Genomic DNA, 22,160 nt, shown 5'->3' with positions numbered 1-22,160 from the left:
ACAAAAGCCTACCTCATATTTCTCTAATCGAACCTTTCCTGTGCCAGCTGCGGCTACCTTACCTCGCAAATTTCGTGTTAACCACCCACCTATTTTTCTTCCCTCCCGTCTACGCTTCCCTTCTCTTGGAATCCACTCCGTTACCCTTAAGGACCAGCGGTTACCTTGACTTCGCATTACATACCCTCCCTAGCCTATATCTTCCTATTGATTTCAACTGGGATGTCATCAACCAGCGTATGATCCCTCATCCACTCGGCCCGCTTCTGGTCTCTTAACGTTACACCTATAATTTTTGTTTCCATACCACGATGCGTTGTCCTTAACTTAAGCTCTATCCTTTTCATTAGCCTCCACGTTTCAGCCCTATATATGAGTACCGGTAAGATGCAGCTGTTCTATACTTTTCTCTTCAAGGATATTGGTAAACAGCCATTCATTATCTGAGAGGACCAGTCAAATCCGCTCTACCCCTTTGTTATCCCTTTAGTCATTTTTCTCTTATGGTGCGCATTAGTGGTCTCTACCTGTCTTAAGTAGGCGTATTCTCTTAGCACTTCGAGCACCTCGCTACCAATTGTGAACTGCTGTTTCTTTGAGAGACTGTTGACATTAGATCAGTTTTCTGCATATTAATTTTTTGACCAACCGTTCTATTCTGCCTGTCTAACTCATTGATCAAGCTTTGCAGTTCATCTCGCGAGTAACCTAGCAAGGGAATGTCAGCAGTAAATCGCAGACTACATACGTATTCTACATTAACTCTCATCCCCAACCGTTTTGTGTTCAGGCCTCGGAACACCTCTTTTAAACGCGCGATGAATGGCAATAGTGAGATGTTGTGTGTCTGCCAGACACCCGTTCTTATTTGAATTATATCACTGACTTTATGGAAGACGATGGTAGCAGTGCAGTGGTTGCGGATATCTTCCAATATATTCATATTACAGTCTTCTACACACTGATTCCGCAAAGCCTGCATGAATGCTGAGGTTTTCACTGAGTCATATGCGTTCTCTTAATCTGAGAACGCTTTATATTGGAATTGGTTATATTCTACACAATTCTCTATACCTGATTGATAGTGTGAATATAGTCTATGGTCGAGCATGCTTTACGAAAGATTGGCTGACAATTTGGTTCGCTGTTGTTTCAGGTTTTTCCTTACTCTATTAGCGATTACCTTAATGAATACCGTTTAGCCCGTGGACAGTAAGCTTACAGCGAGCAACTGGTAGCAGACAGTAGCAGATAGGAGGTGCAATAACTAATAAATCACTGTAAGTACGAGCTAGTGTTATTTTTGGTCTTTACTTTTGCTAGGATTGCAGTGGCCAGTGACGCATTTTTATTCAAAGTCGCTAGATGTCTCTTACCAGTTTCCATTCCATTATATTCGTCGGACACATTTGACGCCTGGCTTTTGCTGTGGCATTATCGAGAATGCTTAACTGCTGATCCTGCTTCAATTTCAAAGGATTTTTTTGCCTGCAAAGCGCTAAAGTGGCAAGTCTTAACCCTTAGAACAGTGATTCTCATACAAAGGTCTCTAGGTTTGCCGGTGTTTTTTTTTTTAATTTTTCTGCATTGATGACATGCAGAATATTATATCACAGAAACTGGCCGCGTTTCATAACTAACTGATTATAGATCATCGCAAATACGATAGGCTGAAATTTTTAGACTTAGATCTAACCTTTTACCTTCCCCTCTGTAATTGCGATATGCTCAAGAATAATGCACAAGCATTCTGCCGTTCTGCTCATCGAAGAGAGGAATCCAAAAATTGAAGAGAGGAATCCAAAAATTTGCCTCAAGGTTTTCGTTAACTGATCTTCAGCCTTTATAGAGCACGGATCTAAGTGAAGTTAGGTGCACACCCATTACCCTTATTGCGAACAATCATATGACTGGAAATCTGACTTTGCATTATTGTATGAGCATCGGTACAAGATTGAAATCAGCTTTGCGGCCACATTAGTGTTCAGTGTAAGGCACATGAGTGTGCACCAGACTTCGACAAGACGCGTGTTCTTGAAAGGGCAAAAGATCAGTTATTGAGAGAAACACTGGAAGCGCTTGATATCAGGAAGCGTGGTGAGCCATGTGTCAGCGATCCTGCAGTGTTTTTATCGGCAAGGGAGCTCGCATACCTTGGATGTGGTGCGTGAAGAAAAAATGGTATTGCATTGTGGTTTTTCTGCGGGCTGTGCACAAGTGTCTTGTGTAAAATTACTTTCCCGCCGAACAGCGGCCGAAAAAGCTTCTGTGCACCATCAACCACCAGAAAAAAAATTGTAAAATGTAAGAAGGGCATCGTGTGCAATATTCCACTTTCTTGTGGCAAGCAGTATGTCGATGAGTCTGGAGGGTGCCTCGATGAGAGGCTTCGTGAGCACAAATAAAAACCATGAAAACTGGAGTCCTTTTTAGTGCACACTAAGACGACACAATAAAGGACGAGGAATGTCTTCCTCGCGTGCTATTAAGAACTGCGAGAATGGACCAGCTAGCCCCACAGCGCATACTGCTGGAATCCTTTTACTGGGTCGTCCTTGTGCGCCCTAAAAAGAACTCCGAGTATAGATCAACCAGACCAGCAACGGATCTTACATAAAAAACATACTCTGGCAGTAATCAACTTTGCACTGCAAGGAGTGAGGCTGGTGTCCTTTCTGGATAAATGGTCAATCGTCTCCTAAAGCAGAGTTTAGTTAACTCGCGAAATAGAAGGTGCGGGGATCAGTGCTTTGCAAGATAAATACGTTAGCTGGCCTACCATCTTTCTGTTCTCAGGAGAGATGGCCTTCCTAAGTTCCGAAAACCGGTGGTTACGCATTTTTTCCTTGTTGTTTTCTTTAAAGTTTTTTTTTTGGCGCATGCTCGTCTTAGTCATCTCACGCCACGTTCGCATTCTCGTTTAGGAAACTTTCAGTCGGAAGTTGGCGCCTGCGTTGTCTGTATCCGTTCTTTTGCCCGTCGCCTTGGTTTGCGCTACGCCTCATACCATCGATCATCGATAAAGACGAGCTCCCGGTTCCACCCCCTATTTAAGGCACTGCGAACATTGAGGTGCGGGTCAATTGAAGAGACCCTTCAAGAAAAGTAGACTCCTCTTTCCACTGCGCACTCCCAGTTCTCAGCTCATGGCCATAGCGCATCTTAATTTCAACATTAAAATGCTAATAACGAAGCAAAACAGCCCGACACCATTCAGAAAGAATTACTCACCGTGACCTCTCACATGCCTGTTGCCTACAGGTGTCAGGACCTGCGGGTAGTTTATCGCAACTGGAAAAGAAGAACCGAAGATGAGTGTACTTGATGGTCTTATACATAGCTTAGCCCGCCTTCAGAAGCGACAAGCTAGAAGTAGAACAAACTGCAGACGAAATTGTACAAAGGTATTGCGCCGACAGTGAAGTAACCTTTGTCTTCTGGCTAGTGTTTTGCAGCCCCAAACCGATGATATGGCTTCTTCTTTGCAGGGCCAAGTTCACTGCAAGCGGGTAGAGCAGACTATAGCCTCACTGCGCAGCCCAGCCGTCCTAATAACTTTCGTGGCACTTCCTAAGCTTGCACTCCAGATGACTTCTCACCAGTCTCCAACATTGCCCATCCAACGGCTTTTGTTGGACTTCAATAATGCCACACTCTACCGGCGCCCCCGTGCGGTCTGTCTTCGGCCTCTGTCGCGCGCTGGACTTCGTCCTCTTCTGCTCGGTGCTAGGGTCGGCCGGCTGCGCTCCGCCCAGTGTGCTCGCCAGTGATAGAACGTTCCACCGGCGTCCGTGACAATATGAACGATAAGCGACGACCCCAATACGCAGTGTGACGACGTCGCAAGATGGTATACTCGGCCTCACTGCTCATGTCGCTCGACGTAACTTTAAATCTGACCAGTGCATTTTTAAGTAAGTTGCTAAAAGTCGAAATACCACGCTGTTTCCCACTTTTTTGGTAAAATCATAGCAACAATCTCGAATCATCCTTCTACCGCTGCGATATTGCAATATTGGTATGCTGAAACCGCAGCGAATATTCATCTACTTCTTTCGGTGCGAAGAACGGGAAGCCGTCGCGCAAACACTAAGAAAACGACCCATTACTGCACGGAATTGCGACACAGAGGGCTGCTAACGCGGTATACCAGAATAGCTTGCGTGCACTATGAGGAAGCGATGGGAAGTTCGTCCGCAGCCGAACAAGGTGCAGTAGATGACGTCGGTGTTGGTGCCGATGCTGCTCGTGTGATGTGCCCAGCAACCGGAAACTCGTTAACAGTCCATAGAGAAGGTCCCCCTTCTCACACAGGCTATTTCATTTAACTGCCCATAAACCACACGTACAAAATAATTTTTCGTTACGTAGCCGTCGTTTCTATAAAATCCTTATTTAGGGCAGCCTGAATGCGGTCAGAAGTCATATCACTAGCTGTGCTTCCGTCTATTTCCATTAAGAAGAACTGTGCTGCAAAAGGGTATCTCCGAACGATGTTCTACACGTACTGTCACGATGAAAAGAAACGCGAATAGCACGCCGCCTGTGTGCTCCGCTGTTCGATTTTTTCTTTGATGGCGTTTTACCTGGGTGGTACGGAAAAACACCTTAGAGTCATCCTAGAATGCGTCACGGATAACTCTAGCATCTTTTTACTACCACCGTAGTAAAAGAATGTTTACAAGAAATGCGAACAGCGGAGCGCCTAGGCTTCGCTCTGTTCGCCTTTCTTTACATCGTGGTAGTACGTGCCTCTCACGGTGGTCACTTAAGTGGTGTCATTTTAGAGTTTTCATAACATATCGCCGGCAGTTTTCTTCAAAGGTATTATTTTGTCCTGTAACCGCAAAATACATGCGTGGAGGATGTTCCTGCTTCCTTTTTTTTTTTTGCAACCATAGGTGCGCTTAACGACGAACCGTTGAGGAGAAAAATGCCCCGTAGAATTATGGAGAACTAAATAAAAACGGACGCCTGAGAAGTTGTTTACTTACCGCATTATAAAGGCACAACCATGATAAATATTGATAAATAATGTTCCTTTGGAGCGAGAAGCCTCGCTAGGCTACTCAACACCGCGCTTCGCGAGAGCCGGAGCCGAGATTTGCCACTTCTGCGCATGCGTGAAACCGAGTGACTTCACACACGGCGCAGGTGGCCGCAGCCGTCGCCGCCGACTCGTCACTACTTAGAAAAGTAGTGACTGCGTCGAGGCTGGGATTCGAACCAGAGCTTTCGGCATTCGAAGCTGAGACACTACCACTCCGCCACGAAGGCTCAAGGTTTGCGCATGAATAAAAGCGCATCTAGTGATCGCATGGGTTTCGTAAATAAAATAAAAGGAATGAAAAAGTAAAAATTAGAGAAAAAAGTAAAAGGAAAGCAATAAGAGGTAGTAAAGGAAGATTGAAAAAACAATAATAATAAGAAAAGGAACAAATATAAAACTGAAATATGAAAAGTAAAAAGTAATGAATGAAACAACAACAAACATTAAATGAAAAAAGAACATATGAAAAAAAAGAATTAAAGAAACAATACAAAACAAGTAACAAAAAAGGAAAAATAAAATATGAGAAATAAAAAACAAGGAAAAAAACAAGGAAAAAAGCAAGGAAACGCTTTCGACTTGCAGTACTTCAGACAGCCAAAGTGCCCCCTGAATTTTAACCGCGCCGATTACCGCCACCTCCTCCGCCTCCGTGCAGGAAGTAACGCCTCCACCGTTATCGTAGTGCTCCCAGTGCATGGTGCGCGAACTGCGACAGCCATGACGTCAAATCAAGCATAACTGCAGCTTTTCGCTTGTATATCCAGGCTTAACCAGAGCTAAGCCACTGCCTATTTTTTTTCTGCGCTTTTGCTCATGTTAGAAACGCCGAAATGAAATTTTCTCCTGTGGTACTTACCGACAGCGGTATTGGCTAGCAGCAGAAACTAAGCGATAATTTTTTGCGAGGGGTTTAGCATAATAGGCTTCAAAAATGTTGCAAGATATGACTGCTTGAGGATATGGCTAATCCAATGCGGTACGGCAGGCCGGATCTATAATCAGCGATCTTACTTTCCTGCGCTGTGTTCGTCTCGTTGTTCGTCGTGCTCTCTGTCTCAGAGAGCGCTATTCACTTCATGATGAGTCAGCACTAAACCATGTCAATGCGGGTAAATGGATGTGTCCGAGTCTAAATAATGACAGGAGGCAGGGACGATTCTGTGCAGGGACCAATGTGACGAGCGATATGTCTTGCTCTGCGCTAGTATGGGGCAAGCGTACATGCCATAAAATTGCTTATACACCAGTCATGAAGAAGAAGGCAGAACACCGACCAAAATAAAAATAAACGACGTTTCGGCTCCCACACGCGAGCCTTGTTCACAAAGCTCCCGGAGCCTTGTTCACACACGGGCGCCTTGTTCACTTAAACGTCGTTTAAGTGTTCATTTTTATTTTGGTCGATGTTCTGCCTTCTTCATGTACACACTCGGCCAGACGGGTTTCCGCCGAACCCTCGACTACACCAGATCATGATTGTAGACCTCAATTCAAAAGCAACGAAGCCGATCCCATTAATGTAATTCACACGAGTAATCAGAAATACCAAATCTACATTGCCAGTCGATGTTAGCCCCAGTCATAGAGGGCTGTCCAGCACTCGGTGGGCGCTCCTTTTCCGCATTATCCGGGCTGTGCCCGGCGAGCGCTACAGCGCGCACACTCCCGATATAATTCTTGAGAGAAGGTAACTTTCTCTCAGCTACGCACCAGTCATAGGTTGCACCCATTAGCTATTGTTGCACGCGTAATTTGAGCCTAGAAACGTCCTAGAAACTTGTGGCTCAAGTGGAGGAATGTTCATGCAACTGCAAGGTCTTAAGATTAGGCCTTCTTTAGCCTTTCAAGTTTCTTGAGAATTCATGTTGCTTGGGCGGCTGCATTACCTTCGCTTCAGCTTATCATTCTGACTCCGCTGTCGCACTGTTTCTTTGTTCGTTTATTATTACTGAACAATACATAAGTATTGCTTATGAGGCAGGTCTAAGAATGGGTGTCGGTCTCCTCACGAAGATCTGCACCCGTACGGCGGAGCAGCAATGGTGTACCAACAGGAACAATATATAGGGTATGTATTGAATACACGAACAATAATTAGAAGAAACGTGGCAAAAGAAAAGTGTATCCTGCATATAATATGAAAACAAGGCACACCTAGAAGGCAAATGAGGCTCTGCGTGTATAAAATGAATTATACAAAGATGTTACTTGCGCTAGGAATGCAAGGCTAAATAGAAGACGAAAATTCAGTGCAAAAAACATATCCAGAAAACAAATGAGGATCTGGTTTGGTTTGGTTTATTGGGGTTTAACGTCCCAAAGCGACTCAGGCTATGAGAGACGCCGTAGTGAAGGGCTCCGAAAATTTCGACCACCTTGGGTTCTTTTACGTGCACTGACATCGCACAGCACAAGGGCCTCTAGAATTTCGCCTTCATCGAAATTCCGCCACTGCGGCCGGGATCGAACCCGCGTCTTGCGGGTCACAAATGAGGATGTGCTCATGCAATATGACATCTATAAAGAACTTGTTTGTGGAAAAAGATACGAGATAACGAAAGACAATTCTACTGTACAAAAGAACAAGCAGCATGAGCGGTCCAAATAGGCTTCTTGCTCTTACAAAAGTGAACGCTGCAAAGGACTCATTCGCGCTCCAAATGAAAGGTAAATAATTTATTTTTACTAGAACCATACAGATGGTAAACTATTCTTATGCAGTGCTACCGAACAGTGAAGAAAAGAATGCTCCTATTTTATATTAAAGCAATGTGCTTTGAAGGCTCTTTTTCCTGCTTCAATTATGGTTTGATATTCTTTATACAGAAGCATGAGCTGATGTTCAGTTTTTGATTTGCGGTAAGTACTCCACGGCATGCCAGTAATAATAGAAGTTGTACGTTGATAATGATATGTATTTCTTCTGTAATATGCAGCCATAAATGCATTCTATTCTGTTTTACCTTTTTGGAATACGTACACAGCCAGTTTGTACCTGTACACATTGCTCAGGATAATATTGCGCTAAACAAGAATGAAGCGGCATCCATGCACAAATGCGGAGACTGAAGGGCTCCAAGTTCTTTTCTTTACAACGCATGAAGCTTGTTTGCGTCAGTGCAGTTACCAGTTCCCCATGCCGGTACACCATGGCTGATGTGAGAGTACCGCTTTGGAACGTAAATTTGTTTTTAAGCCATACTGGTATGAAGACTTGAACTTAATGATGTAAACCAATATATTCAGCTCTCTTTACCCCGGTCTTTTCTATAAGACGTGACCATCTGAAGGTAGGTTGAAACGTAAGGCCAAGAAGTCAATGATTATCGAAAGTTCCAGCGAAAACCTACCGCGCAATCGATTCATAATATAATTCGTTTTCATTATCTTCACGTGAAAAAGTATGAACTTTGTTTTTTTTGTGGTCAAGTTTCAGCTGGTTCGAAGAGGCCCACTTATTTAATTCTTGCAGCCAGGCGTTAGCAGCTGCCTCCAATTCCTGTAGTAAGGTACCGTAAAAGAATAACATTCGTTTCATTCGCGTATAATATGATCTCACTAGACTTGGAAATGTTTACCTCGTCGTTATATATACGGCAATTAGTAACGGGTCTTGCTAGGACCCTTGTGGTACACTCAACTTGATAAGTCTTTTCTGCTTGACTACCAAACCGTTTAGAGATATATACTGGGAGAGAGCCAGATTCAAGATACCTGCACAGCAGGTTGTAGCTTGCAGGCCTGGCATCGCATAATTAGTTTTTCAAACTCTTTGTCTCGCTCGTTTGTCTCGCTCGTTTGTCTCGCTCGTTTGTCTCTCGTCTCTTTCACCGTCATCGTCTGGTTGTGCGCTTCATGATTATATCCTCGATAAGGGTTTGTGAACCACTAGCCAGCATAATTTCAACCAGGTACTGTGCAGACCGTCTCGTAGGAAGGAGCTGTACATTAAAATCGCCTATTATTACTACATTTAATTTCTGGGTACTCGCAGACTCCGATAATCCATCAACACTTCTGACAAAATTAATGTTTGCATCTTGTGTAGGTCTGTAAACGGCAACAATAAGGAAGTTCCTTGAAAGAATGGCCGCGAATTGAAAATCATCACATGTACCCGCGAATTATAGCAAACGCTCGCAGAAGTTTTTTCGTCGCATGTACATAGGCACATTAGACAACATTAAGAGAGTTCCTAGGCGGAAGGCCACGATTTCAAAATGGTCGAATGCACCCGTGAATTATAGCAAACGCTGGTAGAAGTTATTTCGTTGCATATACATTGACACATAGCCACCTCTCATGTTCTCGGCTTATAGAATTATGACTATAATCTTAAAAAGTGTGAACAACTTGAATTTCACATTCTGTGAACGCTAATAGGTAAAAGTGGCATTCCTGCTAAGTATCTATCGACACCCATTTGCTTTTTTCTTAAGCTTGCCGCATTCATGAGAAAAAAGGAAAATACTCTGTTGAGAGCAGTCTGAAATATTTACTGTCATCGACAGATGGAATCATTTTCTAAAGCTCCATGTTTTTGACTGCGGCATGACTGCAAACTGCAAGCTACGTTCAATTTTCCTGAAGTCATATTCAGTTCCTAACACTGTCTTCAAGTAATCTTTGTTTTTTTTTGTTTATAACTTTGTCACTCACAAGGCGCGACTTTCATTGTCATGATGTTCGTCTGCCAAACAGTTGTCTTTGCAGGAATAAGGCCTTACCCACAGATATCCAATTAAACCTGTACTTTCGTCACCTTCAGTCTCGTTATCCCGACGAACTTCGTAATAAAAGGAAGTTATCGGAACTCAGGACCAATGCAAGTATACTTACGTTCCACATCCTCGACGCCTGCGACCAGCATTCTTATCAGGGCTGTAAACAGAGACCAGAAAAAACGTTATCGACTCGCCTGTAGGCATTGAGCAAAGCATAACAAAGCTGAAAGTAGGGTGTGTTGGCGCCATGTTTCAAACCCGGCACGCAACATTTCTAATGTCCTGCCAATCACGTTTTTGTTCACCATCATGCTTCAAATTAACCGCACGCAAATTAATTATTCCTAGGCCTTGTTATTAAGAACCTAGATGCGCCTATCTGCGATTATGGTTAATGACGCACCCTCCTCGTGAGCCCGAGTGACGTCATTATTTTAGTAATAATTACCTAGTATGCGCCCACTTGAAGCCGAATAAAAGACCAGTTGTTTCATGATAACACTAGTCATGTCTTCAGCAACAATATTTACCTGTAGTCACGTACCCATTTTCAGACAATGGTAGAGAGGAGTTGGGCAGACGGTTCTTAATAATCAGGGCGAACCAGGGAGGGAAAAACCTCACAGTGCTTGCCAACGTTTCGACAAGAGGACTTGCCTTAGCTTCAGCAAAGCGTCCATCATTCCGGGGTTTAAATAGGGTCTTCACTCCGAACGAGGAAGACCCAGTGAGAGGGAGGAGGGAGTGAAGTGGCAAGGATTAATCTTTTCCAGGGATGATGTCTGCTAAAGCTGATTAACCGGTTGACCTGCAAAACTTTGTTAAGAAAAAGGCCAGCTCACAGAAAGGAATTTGGACGTGTGGAGCATGGGAAGATAGCGAGCGCGGGCTTGAAAGGCTGTGTCCAGCTGTGACAGGTGACTTCGTATGACTGGCTGTGTTGACCTTAACAACTTAGGTAAAAGAATTAGGCAGCATGATGAGAACGAAATACCGAAAAAAGAAAATAAGGGAAAATTAGAGATATCGGGGGGAGTTCAGAGAAAGCATGAAAGGAAGGAAAAGGGGGACGGAATGCAGAAGCCCAAGGTTCCTGAGAAATGTTAGCAAGAGAAGCAAGCAGGGCATACGCTGAGGTTAAACTCAACAAATAGAACGAGAAAAGAGGACCAGTCCAGGAGAGGGCCTGGTTGTACTGGTAAATGCTCTGGCCATGTACAAGACCTCTTTAAAGAATTACATCTGTGTGCCGGAATCTACCTGAGCGATTCAAAGTTTTATCGGGATATGTTGATCGCTGCTGGTCGTAAGAGATTAAACTTGTGGGTTAGGAATTTATCTCGGTATTTTCTGTGCGTTTTAGAATATAAACTTCTAAATTCATTTTAAAAAAAAACAGCTCACATACCTGCGTTACATAGAGAATTTTTTTATTATATGAGAACACGGGTGTGAGGCTCTAAAAGCATTCATGTCACACTTTAATTCATTCCAATCTAGCTTTAAATTTACTTTCTACTACTCTAAAACGCAAGCCAATTTTTTCGACATTGTCCGTTTAGAAAATAACCAGCTTAAAACCACACTGTGTAGAAAGCCTATAGACGGACAGCAATGTTGCATTTCACTAGTCATCACCCATGACACTGTAAGTAAGGCGTATTTCAAAGACAGGCAACGCGCCTGATAAGAATATGTACCGATTACGACGACATTTGAAACATCTGCATTCTCTAAAAAGCACCCTAACTGATAGGAACAACCCTAAGAACTCCCTTAATAATGCTTTCCAACGAGCGACCACTTTAAACGAGGCGCGGTACTTAAAGAGCTAACAAAAGCTAGCACTTAGCGGCCTCCTGCACTTACAGAGAAATAATCTAACGTCCTTCCGACCATAAACAACATTCTGCGGAAAAGTACCCCATTTTAACCTTTAAAGAGCGTCTCGAGAAAATATTTCCCAACAAACCAAAGGTACCATAAAGACGCAACACAAACCTCAGAGTCATCCTAGTACACGGCAGACTTTATAAGAAACCCTCACCGAGAGTAAGCTCATGCTCTCTACCAACATGAAAGACTTAGGAGCATTTACAAAGCGACGCTACTGTTAGAAGCACGACAAGCGACTTCAGCTTCGAATTTAACTGTGCGTCGTCTAATGTTATGTACATGCTTGAATGCTCCTCTTGTCACAAACAATATATCGGAACACCGGGCAATCAATGAGCTCCATGCTAAATGGCCACCGAACTGACACAGCAAGGAACATACAGAAGGCAGTGTCAGAACAGCTTAATCAAAAGCGGTCGCAACTTCAGTGAACTTAAAAATGTTACAATTCGGTCAGGCCTAAAATCCGCAAGGGACAAAAAAAAACAAACACCCAGGCATTCCTAATAAAAGAATTTAAAACCTTACAACCAGCAGGATTGAACATATCCAGCGGAAACTTACAATCTGTCGGATATATTCCGGCACGGGCGTACATTTAAAGAGCTCCTGCACATGGTTAGAAAAATTCCAGTACTTGATAACGCCTCTTTATCTTTTCTTTCACCTTCTACCCCCCCCCCCCCCCCCCCCCCCCCCCACCGGGACCTTTCTTCTTTTCTCTCTCTGTTCAATTTGTCCTTAGCTTATGCCCTGCATCTCTTGGTATCAGTTCTGAGGAACCCTTGCCTTCAGCATTCTTCCCTCCCCCTCCCTTACTTTCATGTTTTCCCTTAACTCGCTCCCATGTTTTTTGTTATTGCTTTCTTGCCGATATTTCGTTCCGCCATGCTGACTTATTCCTTATCTGAGTGAGTTCTTCAGGTCAACGCAGCCAGTCATACCAAGTCACCTGTCGCCGCTAACAGCCTCTCAAGCCCACGCTGGCTGGCTCCCCATGCTCCACGCCCCGGATTCCTTTCTGCTGAGCTGGCCTTTTTATTATCACAGTCTTGCAGGTCAACCGATTAATAAACTTCAGCAGCCATCATGCCTGGACAAGATTCACTCATCACACTTCACATGGTCATCCCTCTCACCGGGCATTCCTCCTCCGAGAGGGGACCCTATTTAAACCCCGCCAGTGATGAACGCTTTGCCCACGCGAAGACAAGTCCTCTTATAAAAATGTTGGCAGGCACCCTGAGGTTTTCCATTCCCTTGTTCACTTCATTTTGTGAGGAATGTCTTTCAAAATAGATTTCAGACCTTGGTGTTGTAATCATGACTAACCTTGTTACTTTCTGTTTGGCCCACTGTTGCTCCAGTTGCCTTAAAACCATTGGCCGCCAGCTAGTATTTCTATGCTTCTAAACCGAAATTTGATTTTATAAGGTTGCTAGGCGAGCTGTAAGGCTTAACTAAAAATGGCGATGCCGTGTTTCGTAGAGCTATGGAAAGGAAAATGATACGTGTAACTTTTAGTGGCCGGGAGCCGGCAGAGTGGGTGAGGGAACAAACGCGGGTTACTGACATCCCAGTCGAAATCAAGAGGGAATAAATTGGCTTGGGCAGGGCATGTAACGCGAAGGCAATATAACAGCTGTTCTTTAAGGGTAATGGAGTGGATTCCATGAGAAGACAAGCGTAGCAGGGAGGGAATAAAGTTAGATGGGCGGATCAGATTAAGTTTGCGGGAATACGGTGGCCGCATGTGGTAAAGCACAGGGTTAATTGAAGAGACATGGGAAAGAACTTTGCCTTGCAGTGGGCGTAGAGAGGCTGCTGCTGCTGATGATGATGTTGCGTACAGAACGAGATTCAGCAGCCATCCTTTCTTTCTATCGCTCCCTTCTTTCTTTCATCTTCCAGCTCTCGCTGCCTTGTTATTCCCGCTAACAGCAGCACATTTGCGTAAGATTTCGACTCCATAATCCGCGGCTAGTCGCATATTTACCTTTTATTACTAGTTTACTTAAAAAAAACTACTAGGGTATATTCAGCAACAACCTAATGGTTTAGGGCATTCCACTTTCTTCCTGCTTCTTGCATGCACGGCGATCGTAGTTTTTGCCCTGCAGATGTTGTAAATGGCGCTATTCTTCGCTGTAAATGGCGCCGAGATTTCGATCGGGCTTTCTTCGATATATACTGCGCTATATACAGGCCTACTTTCTCCGCGGCAACTTACTGAAACACACAGCCAGCAGTGGCGCGTGGTTTAGTGTGTGCGCGTGTTGTTTATTGCGTTGTGGTGCGCGTGAGCTCGTCCTTTGTACTTCTCGTTTTGTGCTCCGTCCTTTCATAGATTTGGTGTTTATAGTTTCAGTATTACATCTTTTCTGATGTGACTCGTATTTTCTCTAACTGTGGAAATCTATATAAGCTTTACTGAAACAAGGGAGGCGTAAGAATAAGCATTCCCGCCATCACACTCTTCAGAACAGTTCGCGGTTTCAGCTGGCAGAAATCGACCAGTCACCTTATCCACCTTTAGATTCGATAGTCCTTAGTTAACTCACCTTTCTCAGCTTCCGGTGCAGAAATTGCCGTAGGGATGAGCCCTGAGTTGCGAAAAAGAAGAGGCGAATAAATATTTGAAAATGCCAGCGTACTCTATGCTGGGGGGATGTGTCAAGACCCGCCTTTATCACGTGGTTGTTTTTGAGGTTTCGCAGCATACAGTATAGCTTCCCGAAAACTTAGCAAGAGTTCAAACGCCTGGCTTGGACAGACATTATGTCCACGGTGCTAGTATGTCAGTGAACCACGCGCTGGAGTATTCGTACTAAGTTTTCGGGGGGCGTGCATAGTCGTGCTCATTGGACCTGTTGTTGACACAAACGAAGAATGAAGAGCACGCACTATGCACTGTTAAAGGGCACTCTCTGTTGCGCTGTTATTCGTCCTTCAGTGAGGTTTGCTGCTGGATCAGCTTGTTCTGCATGTTAAACTTGTAAAACAAGGCGCGACGATAACACAGACAAAAAGGCGGGGTGGCAAGCCTTGGTCCTGTACTTTTTGTATTTTTGTGAGGGTTAATGTACCGCCTTCTTTGACAAGTTAAACACATATTGTTCTAGAGGTTGAACCTAGTAGCAGTATAATGCGTGTTACCTGCAATCCCCAGCAGGAGAGTAGCCGCCGCTATTTTCATCCTTCTTCGTTGGCTGACGCCTGGCAAGACATACAAGAAAGAAAAAGAAATAGAACAAATGGGAAGAGCACATGCAGGGCACAGGACAATTGAGTCTTGGCAAGAAAGCTTTAAAAAACCCGACCTTCCTAGGAAAATTCCTTAGACGTCTGGTGGTACTGCGTAAATTGATATGAAAGTACGGGCAGAACGGGGCAGTTATCGCTGTCCTCGCATTATCATACTCAACAACATTCTGTTTCGAATAAGGCCTTGGCCAGCGGTAGTATACATAACTGGCATGCTGTCATTGTCCTCAGCTTCAAATTCTGACGTCTGACTAAGCGCATTCGTTACTAAAAGCAGAACAGTTAACACACCCTCTACGAAGTAGTCATGCAGTATCACAGCTTCACGTCACAGTAAGCCATTGCCGATATGAAATGTACATCGGCTTAACAACCTCGCAGCTCTTGCCTACAGGCTCGAAAACGCTTCTTTCAGAGGCCCTGCTTATTTCTGGTGCAGATATTTGGATGTTTTTTTAGCAAATGCGTTTCCTTAGCCGCTCGCAGCGTACCATGCAGTCAAAACTGGCTTTATGCCGCGAACACCGGACGGTAATATATTGGGCGTGAGAACGACATTACCATTGGACATGATGTAGAGGATCGGGACGTCACACACAAAGCATCAATTAAAGCATCAGAGAAGCTGTGATTATACGTTTGCTATATTACTCAAACGTTAATATGACATATGAAAATGTAAAGTAAATTTTTTGCGCAGAATAGAAAACTATGTTGAAATGGGAATCGAGCCTGGCACCCTTCGGCCGCAAGTCAGAAAAAACACCCCTAGGCCATCGAGGTTAGTTCGATGAAGTGAGTTGAAGGGAGACATTTTTTGTTTTGTGTTGAATAAAATAAGTAGTACAAATAAAGTAACACATTATAATCAGAAAAATAATAACCCTGACGAAACATTAAAGAAGTAAAGAAAAATAAATTCAAATACAGAATATCCGTTTCTGCGAAGTGACACGCAAAAAGGACCTCAGGATGCGTAAGGGACCTAATAACGCAACTACGTAACTACGCAACTACTTTCAGGCGGAGCTTAGGTGCCCCCCAAAGTCCTGGCTATAGCGATCTAGGCACAGTCTCGCTCCTCGATAGGCGAAGTTCAGTGATAAATAGAAGGCTTCATTGAGACATACATAGATAAGACGAAGAATTTGCACCTCATACATTTCTAATGGCAAGGCATGGTGGTATTCGCACTAACAGTCGAGCCTTGTATAACACAAAGTTTTATAACGACGTAATGGATATAAGGAAGGAACAGTCGTTCACTTTAGAAGCTCCCATAGAAGCCTGATGTCTCCCATTTATGAAATAAAATTTTCCTAGAACGGGACATACCGAACATCCAAAGAACCCCACTGCCATCCCCGCACATAAGCAGCTCTATGGACCACCGCCGAAAACACACCTGCGGGGATAGCTTCGGCGCGTGGTGTGACGGTGCAGCTCCTGTCTTGGCTAAAACATGGGTACTTGGCCCCCTGCTCTACGTAGCAGCAGTTTTTGCTTCACAGTGGACTCGGCTCGGGGGGCGGGCGGGCGGCGGTCATTTGATTATTAGTTTAGTCGGCCCGCAAAGCGCATAGCCTGCCAGCTTCACTCAATGAAACACTCTCCGACTGTCCCCCAAAAGGTTTGGTGTGGTTTATTGGTGTTTAACGTCCCAAAGCAACTCAGGCTATGAGGGACGCCGTAGTGAAGGACTCCGGAAATTTCGACCACCTGGGGTTCTTTAACCTCTACATTTTCGCCTCCATTGAAATTCGACCGCCGCGGCAGGTCAGCAGCCGAGCGCCGTAACCACTGAGCCACAACGGCGGGTGTCCCCCAAAAAGGGCCACAGAAACAATTATTCTTAAGAAATAACATGATTTAAGTTAAAAGCAAATACTTCCCTTAAAATGTGTCATGAACGCGCTGTGTTCTGTTTTGTCAGGCTTCCTATTAGGCTAGTCTACTTCCTTATAACTTTAACTTAGTCCTCGAAAAGAGTGCATTGTGCGGAGGCATGAATAATGAGAGTAATAATGCCAGTTGCAATTTTAACGCGATGACCACGAAAATACGTGACGTACCTATGACCCGCGCTTCACAGTGTGGTTCCTTTTAACGTGATTCTGCGGCTGGCAGAATTACTGGAAAGCTTGTCGTCTGCGTGCACATCAGATCCGGAGTGCCTCGCGCTTTTATGGCAAAGCGCACCAGGTCGACAAACCCGGCATATGTTGTGGCGTTTTGGGCACCGAACCATATGCCGGCGTAACACATGTGATCATTAGCGGCGGAACCGCACAAGAATTGAACATGAGTGAATGAGCGTTGTTTTCTGCCTTTCTTCTCTCCCTACACCGGCATTAACATGTAGACGGGCGGTGTGTTTGTGAACAGCTCCACCTGCCTGAGAGTAATCTGTTCCGGGCTATTGGCACTGCAATACATGTGTGTGCAGCCAGCTTCCGCATTTAGCGCAGCGGCGATTTAGTGCTCCCAAGCAACAGAAAATTAGCATCACAAAAACGATGATGCGATTCATAATTTTGGGGTTTAACATCTCGAAGCGACACATGGGTTACGTGGGGCGTCGCAGAATAGGGCCCAGCATTAAATTAGGCCACCGTGAGCGTACGCGGCACAGCATACACGAATTTTTGCACTTCGCCTCTGTCGAATTAGGGCTGCCTCGGGCGGTACGGAACCCGCGGCCATGTGATCCGCATTCGAATGCCAAATTCGTAGCGCCAACGCGGCGGTAATAAAGGTGATACTCTGAACAGAATAGATGGGCGCTTCGTCTCGTCTTTCTGCCTTTTGTTGTGTCTTTTTTTCGCGTCCAAGAATAAAATCTGAACGGAAAATTGTTCTTCATTAGGCATCGTTGCGACGCGGCAATAAACCCATAATATATGAGCATCTGTGGGAGGTATTCAGACATCTGTCAATGTATTATGAAATGGAAGTCCGTAGAGGAGCTCCGAGGTTTGTGTCGTTTGAGGCGCGAACCCTATTTACACGCAACAAGGTAACCATGTGAGCTAATCGGTGTGTATCCGACATAACTTCGCCAGCGAAAGTACGAGAACACCAGGAGAAGAACACATGAGAACGCTGTCGTTGTACAGCCTTTTCCTGTGTGGTTGTTCTCCTAATGTTGTCGTACTTTCACTGGTCTGTTGCCCTCTTACATGGGAACACCTGTGCGAATAGCAAAAATGATTTGGTTTTGTCCGGCGTTGTTCCCAAAATGATGTAGGGTTTCAGTGCGACGAACAAACAATACATGTTGCTTGTCCTTGCCAGTGATCCCACTGAAATCCTCTGTCGGCGCTTTGTCTTGTTTCCGATGTCCACGCAACACCTCAACTTGAACTGAAGATTTCTCTTCGTTTTTCCCTCACCTCGGCAGTCTGTAATAGGTAACTACCATTGGCGGCGTAAAATGACTTTTCGGAAGTATTTATATTGAGTTTTTTTTGTATTATTTGTCACCGACACAAGCGACATCACACACCCGCCATTGTCAGGATCTGCCAGTGAACACGATGAGCCCACTGCAAGCAAGGTAAGAGAAAGAAGAAAAAAATTTCACGCAAGGAACGCTGAGTAGGCTCTGAAGCACACAAAAATGGAGGAATAGAATTCTTTATCGGCACAAATGCGCAAAATAGCCGCCTTCAAATTCTGCGCACTTGGATATTCTTGCACAATAATGGTGGAAAAGCACCTTGCTGTCATTTTCTAAGAGCGCGTAACCTTCACTCTTGCAGGCGTTAATATCTTTGCTTCCATTTGGATTGAATGCCTCCCTCTAAGCAGAAGATTTTCTTCACTTCATTAAAGAGAAAACAAATACATGGGCCTCTCCGCTGGTGTATCCGCTCGCTCGCTCCGCCCCGCTGGCCGTAAAAACGCTCAGCTAATAACTGCATTGCCGTTGGCAAAGCCATTGTGTATTAACGTTACGCACTGTCTAGGCAAGTGAAATATGTATTTTTCAAATAAAATAATGTATTCGATGTCTTCAAAATCATGGCAGACATAACTGATACCAAGGCTTCCGTGTTTTCGCGTATTTAATCAGTAAAGAAAGTATCACATGAACTCTAGAACTATATCAGTCCGAAACCAGCAAAGCAGTGCATGCCAATGATGTGAAAAACTGAAAGGCCATGAATTGAGAAAAAAGAGGACAAATGTTTTAATGAAACTTTGTTGTTCAAGAACATTTACATTTGGGCACATACGCAGCGGCCAGGGAAAACTTTCAATGACGCTGTCCTTCGTTCCAGTGTATTGTGCTGCAGCAGCTGTCACCGGTCATGTACTGCGAGTAAGTGCACCCAAATTTTAGTCGCAACAGCGAGCACATCCATAAATGAGGAGTGCTGCAAAATATACATTACAAGTGCGAAGACAAAATGGATAATATTCTCTTCTGCGGCACGACGACACAAATGAATCACCAAACGCTTCGTCTCATCGGACCTCGCTGCGGGCTTTGTCAAATTGTCTGATAGTGTGTTGACTTGGCTTCTTCGTTGTGTGGTCCGATCTACGAGATTTAAAAAGTAAATGCACCTTTGGCGTCAAAGGTTTATAAGAATAATAAATTAAATAGTCTTCCCGATTTGAAAATCTAAAGCAGGGCATTTTAAATGTCAGTGCTGCTTTTGCGTCAAAACCTTATGGGAACTTTATACTCATTAAGTTTAGGAAGTGAAATGCTTGGCTTCGTAGACTCCGCGGCCGCCGCGAGATGCGTGCCCGCTTACCACCGATAGGCCCTTGAAAGTTTGCGCTAGATGGGGCTCCTGGCGTTATGTGACTCGATGTGCATGGGCGTTGCCACGAAATTCAACCCGAGTTAGCTATGGTCGCGCCAAAAAGTATTTTCTAGCCTGAAAAAGACATTGTAGGTGGCAAAATCCAGAATGACTTCCGGCGCCAGTGGTTGCTTTGGTGAGCGGTGCGTGACAATTCGAAAATATTTCGGGGGGTGGGGGGGGGGGGGGGGGCTGCTGAAGCTCCATAAGCCCCTGGCTACGCCTCTGGTCTCCACAACACCACGATGAAGTCATCTAAAGGTCATGTGAGAAGTGTAACCTTGTTAAGGATGATTCTCAAAATGATACAGATACAGATGAAAGGCGGGACTGAGGAAATAGGGCAGGACAGATGAAAGAGGAACGAAAACGACAACACAGGCACAGACTTCCAACTCTTTATTCTAGACCAAAAAGCATAAGCTATAAAAGCGATGCACCCATTAGCGTGACCACCACTGTCATTGACACAAGACCTCATTAAATCTAGACCACAGTGAGCAAACGTTTTTCTTTGCGGAAGGGCCGATAACCCTGAGAGTACTATACTCCGTTTCATACATCAGGTGCAACGCTGTCAAAGCTAGCGCTCTTTTTTGCGCAGCCCGCATCCGTGCCAGAACATATAGTGCGTTGCTTGTGGTGAGCGAAAAATAACAAATGCTTTGCCGACAGGCTTCGTGGATAATACATTTGTCATCAGCGTGACAAAAAGCTATGTTATTGCGAGCGAATCGGTCGAGATCTGTGATTTTGTATTTTGCGTTTGTCGTCTTTTTCCATTTCACGTTTTCGCTGTCCCCGCTGGCCGTCGTGTTTACTCTTTCCGTCCGCCTCCCTTTTACTTTTGAGAAAATCGCGTCCAGCTCAGCGGCCGCGGCCAGCGCTCCTGTACGCATTTTCCCGAAGGTTCGTGCACGCCAAGCAAGTAATTGCGAATATGTTCTGCCGCAACAGGATCCGTTTTCCGGAGAAGTCTGTTCGGGAAGTAGTGAGTGCTGTGAGCGAGGACACCGGAGTATCTCCCCGTAGCGTTGCCAAAATCAAGGCGGAGCGTCTGTGCGGGCCTGTGGCGTCTCCGAAGAAACGACCTCGCGAATTGAAGATTTCAAGCTCGCGAATAGTCAAGAATGACAGCTTCACAGCCCATGCCATTAGTCTGAAAGTGCACAGTATGTACGCGAAGAGGGAAGTCCCAACACTGGGCAGTGTGCTAAAGGCTGGCAATGAGGACGACGACCTGCCGAACTTCAAGAAAACCACATTGTGGAGGTTGGTGAAGGACATCGGATTCACATTTCATAAAAGAAAGGGGAATCTTTCACTGATCGAGCGAAGTGACATCATTGCCTGGCGTCGCAGGTACCGGCGGGCGATCAAGGAATTCCGAGGACAGGGCAGGTACGGGTTGTTCCTTGCTTATTTTCTTACGCTGCACGTTTAGACTGGCTTCACGTAGAGCTTGATAACTTTGCAACCTCGTATTCGGAACAGTGAGTGTTGCTTCAGGATAACACATTTAGAAGAAATCGTCTTAACCACGTTGCTGTTGCCGACCTTTTGCGTAGTGGTGATGTTTCACGACCAGTTTTGCGCTGCGTTTCGGTGGGGAACGTGTCTGCATGGGTCAGATTAAATCGCTAAGTCCCAATTGGTGCGGCAAGCAAACACAGCAAAACTGCCAAAAATGTAGCACTGCAATGAGTAGTGCCATCTCGTCGTCGCCGTAGGAACGAATGGACACCCACTGTGCACTGTCAGTTGCTCCGATGGTGCGAGTTACTGGCGCTACTGCTGCGAACGTTGGCAATTTTTGTTCGCAGTCGCCGCGAGTGAAGAGATTTCAAACGTTGCCGAATTAGTCAAGTACCCCATGCAAACATACATTGAATATAAACTGGCTGCCAAATGCCGCCTGTGCGTGAAATATAAGCCCGAGCAAGGGAGCAATTAAGCTGAGATAATTATTTTTCTCGAGTGTCTTTGAGCGGCTGTTGGTGAGACAGGGGTCAGCAGTGCGTTTGTTTCAGTGCATTGCCTACTTACATGCTGCAGCGTGTTTGTTTACTGACAATATTGACTCGTGTACTCTGTTGTTTTGCATGTACAGGTGCATCGTCTACCTAGGTGAAACCTGGGTCAACGCAGTACACGCAAAAGAATACATCTGGCAGGACAAGGCTGCGCCTTCGGGAAAATGGGCCCGTTTGATCCTTGTACATGGTGGGAGCAGTGCAACAGGATTCGTGGAAGACACTGCTGACTTCTTCAGAGCAAAAAAGGGAAACCACGCTGACTACCACTCTGAGATGGATGGCAACTACTTTGAGAAGTGGTTCACCGACAAGTTTTTGCGAAACATTCCGGCCAATAGCATTGTCGTCATGAACAATGATCATAGCGTGG

At 44.9% G+C, this 22,160-nt stretch overlaps 1 protein-coding gene across 1 annotated transcript in view; it reads right to left on the bottom strand.

Moving 5' to 3' along the window:
• The window catches only part of LOC149367981 (uncharacterized), a 139,429-nt gene that overhangs the window by 23,367 nt on the left and 93,902 nt on the right, over positions 1-22,160 (bottom strand). Inside the window, exons 2-5 of the mRNA XM_089568793.1 lie at positions 14,830-14,889; positions 14,235-14,276; positions 9,893-9,934; positions 3,232-3,291 (exon numbers count right to left, since the gene is read on the bottom strand). Of these exons, the coding sequence (XP_089424919.1) occupies positions 3,232-3,291; positions 9,893-9,934; positions 14,235-14,276; positions 14,830-14,889 (204 nt within the window). The remainder of the gene's footprint in view (positions 1-3,231; positions 3,292-9,892; positions 9,935-14,234; positions 14,277-14,829; positions 14,890-22,160) is intronic.

The sequence above is a fragment of the Amblyomma mixtum genome, chromosome 1 (genome assembly GCF_055824585.1).
Source record: "Amblyomma mixtum isolate Tamu chromosome 1, ASM5582458v1, whole genome shotgun sequence".
Taxonomy (NCBI): Eukaryota; Metazoa; Arthropoda; class Arachnida; order Ixodida; family Ixodidae; genus Amblyomma; species Amblyomma mixtum.
The sequence above is the reverse complement of the archived record's forward strand: the minus strand, read 5'-3'. Positions and strand labels throughout refer to the sequence as shown.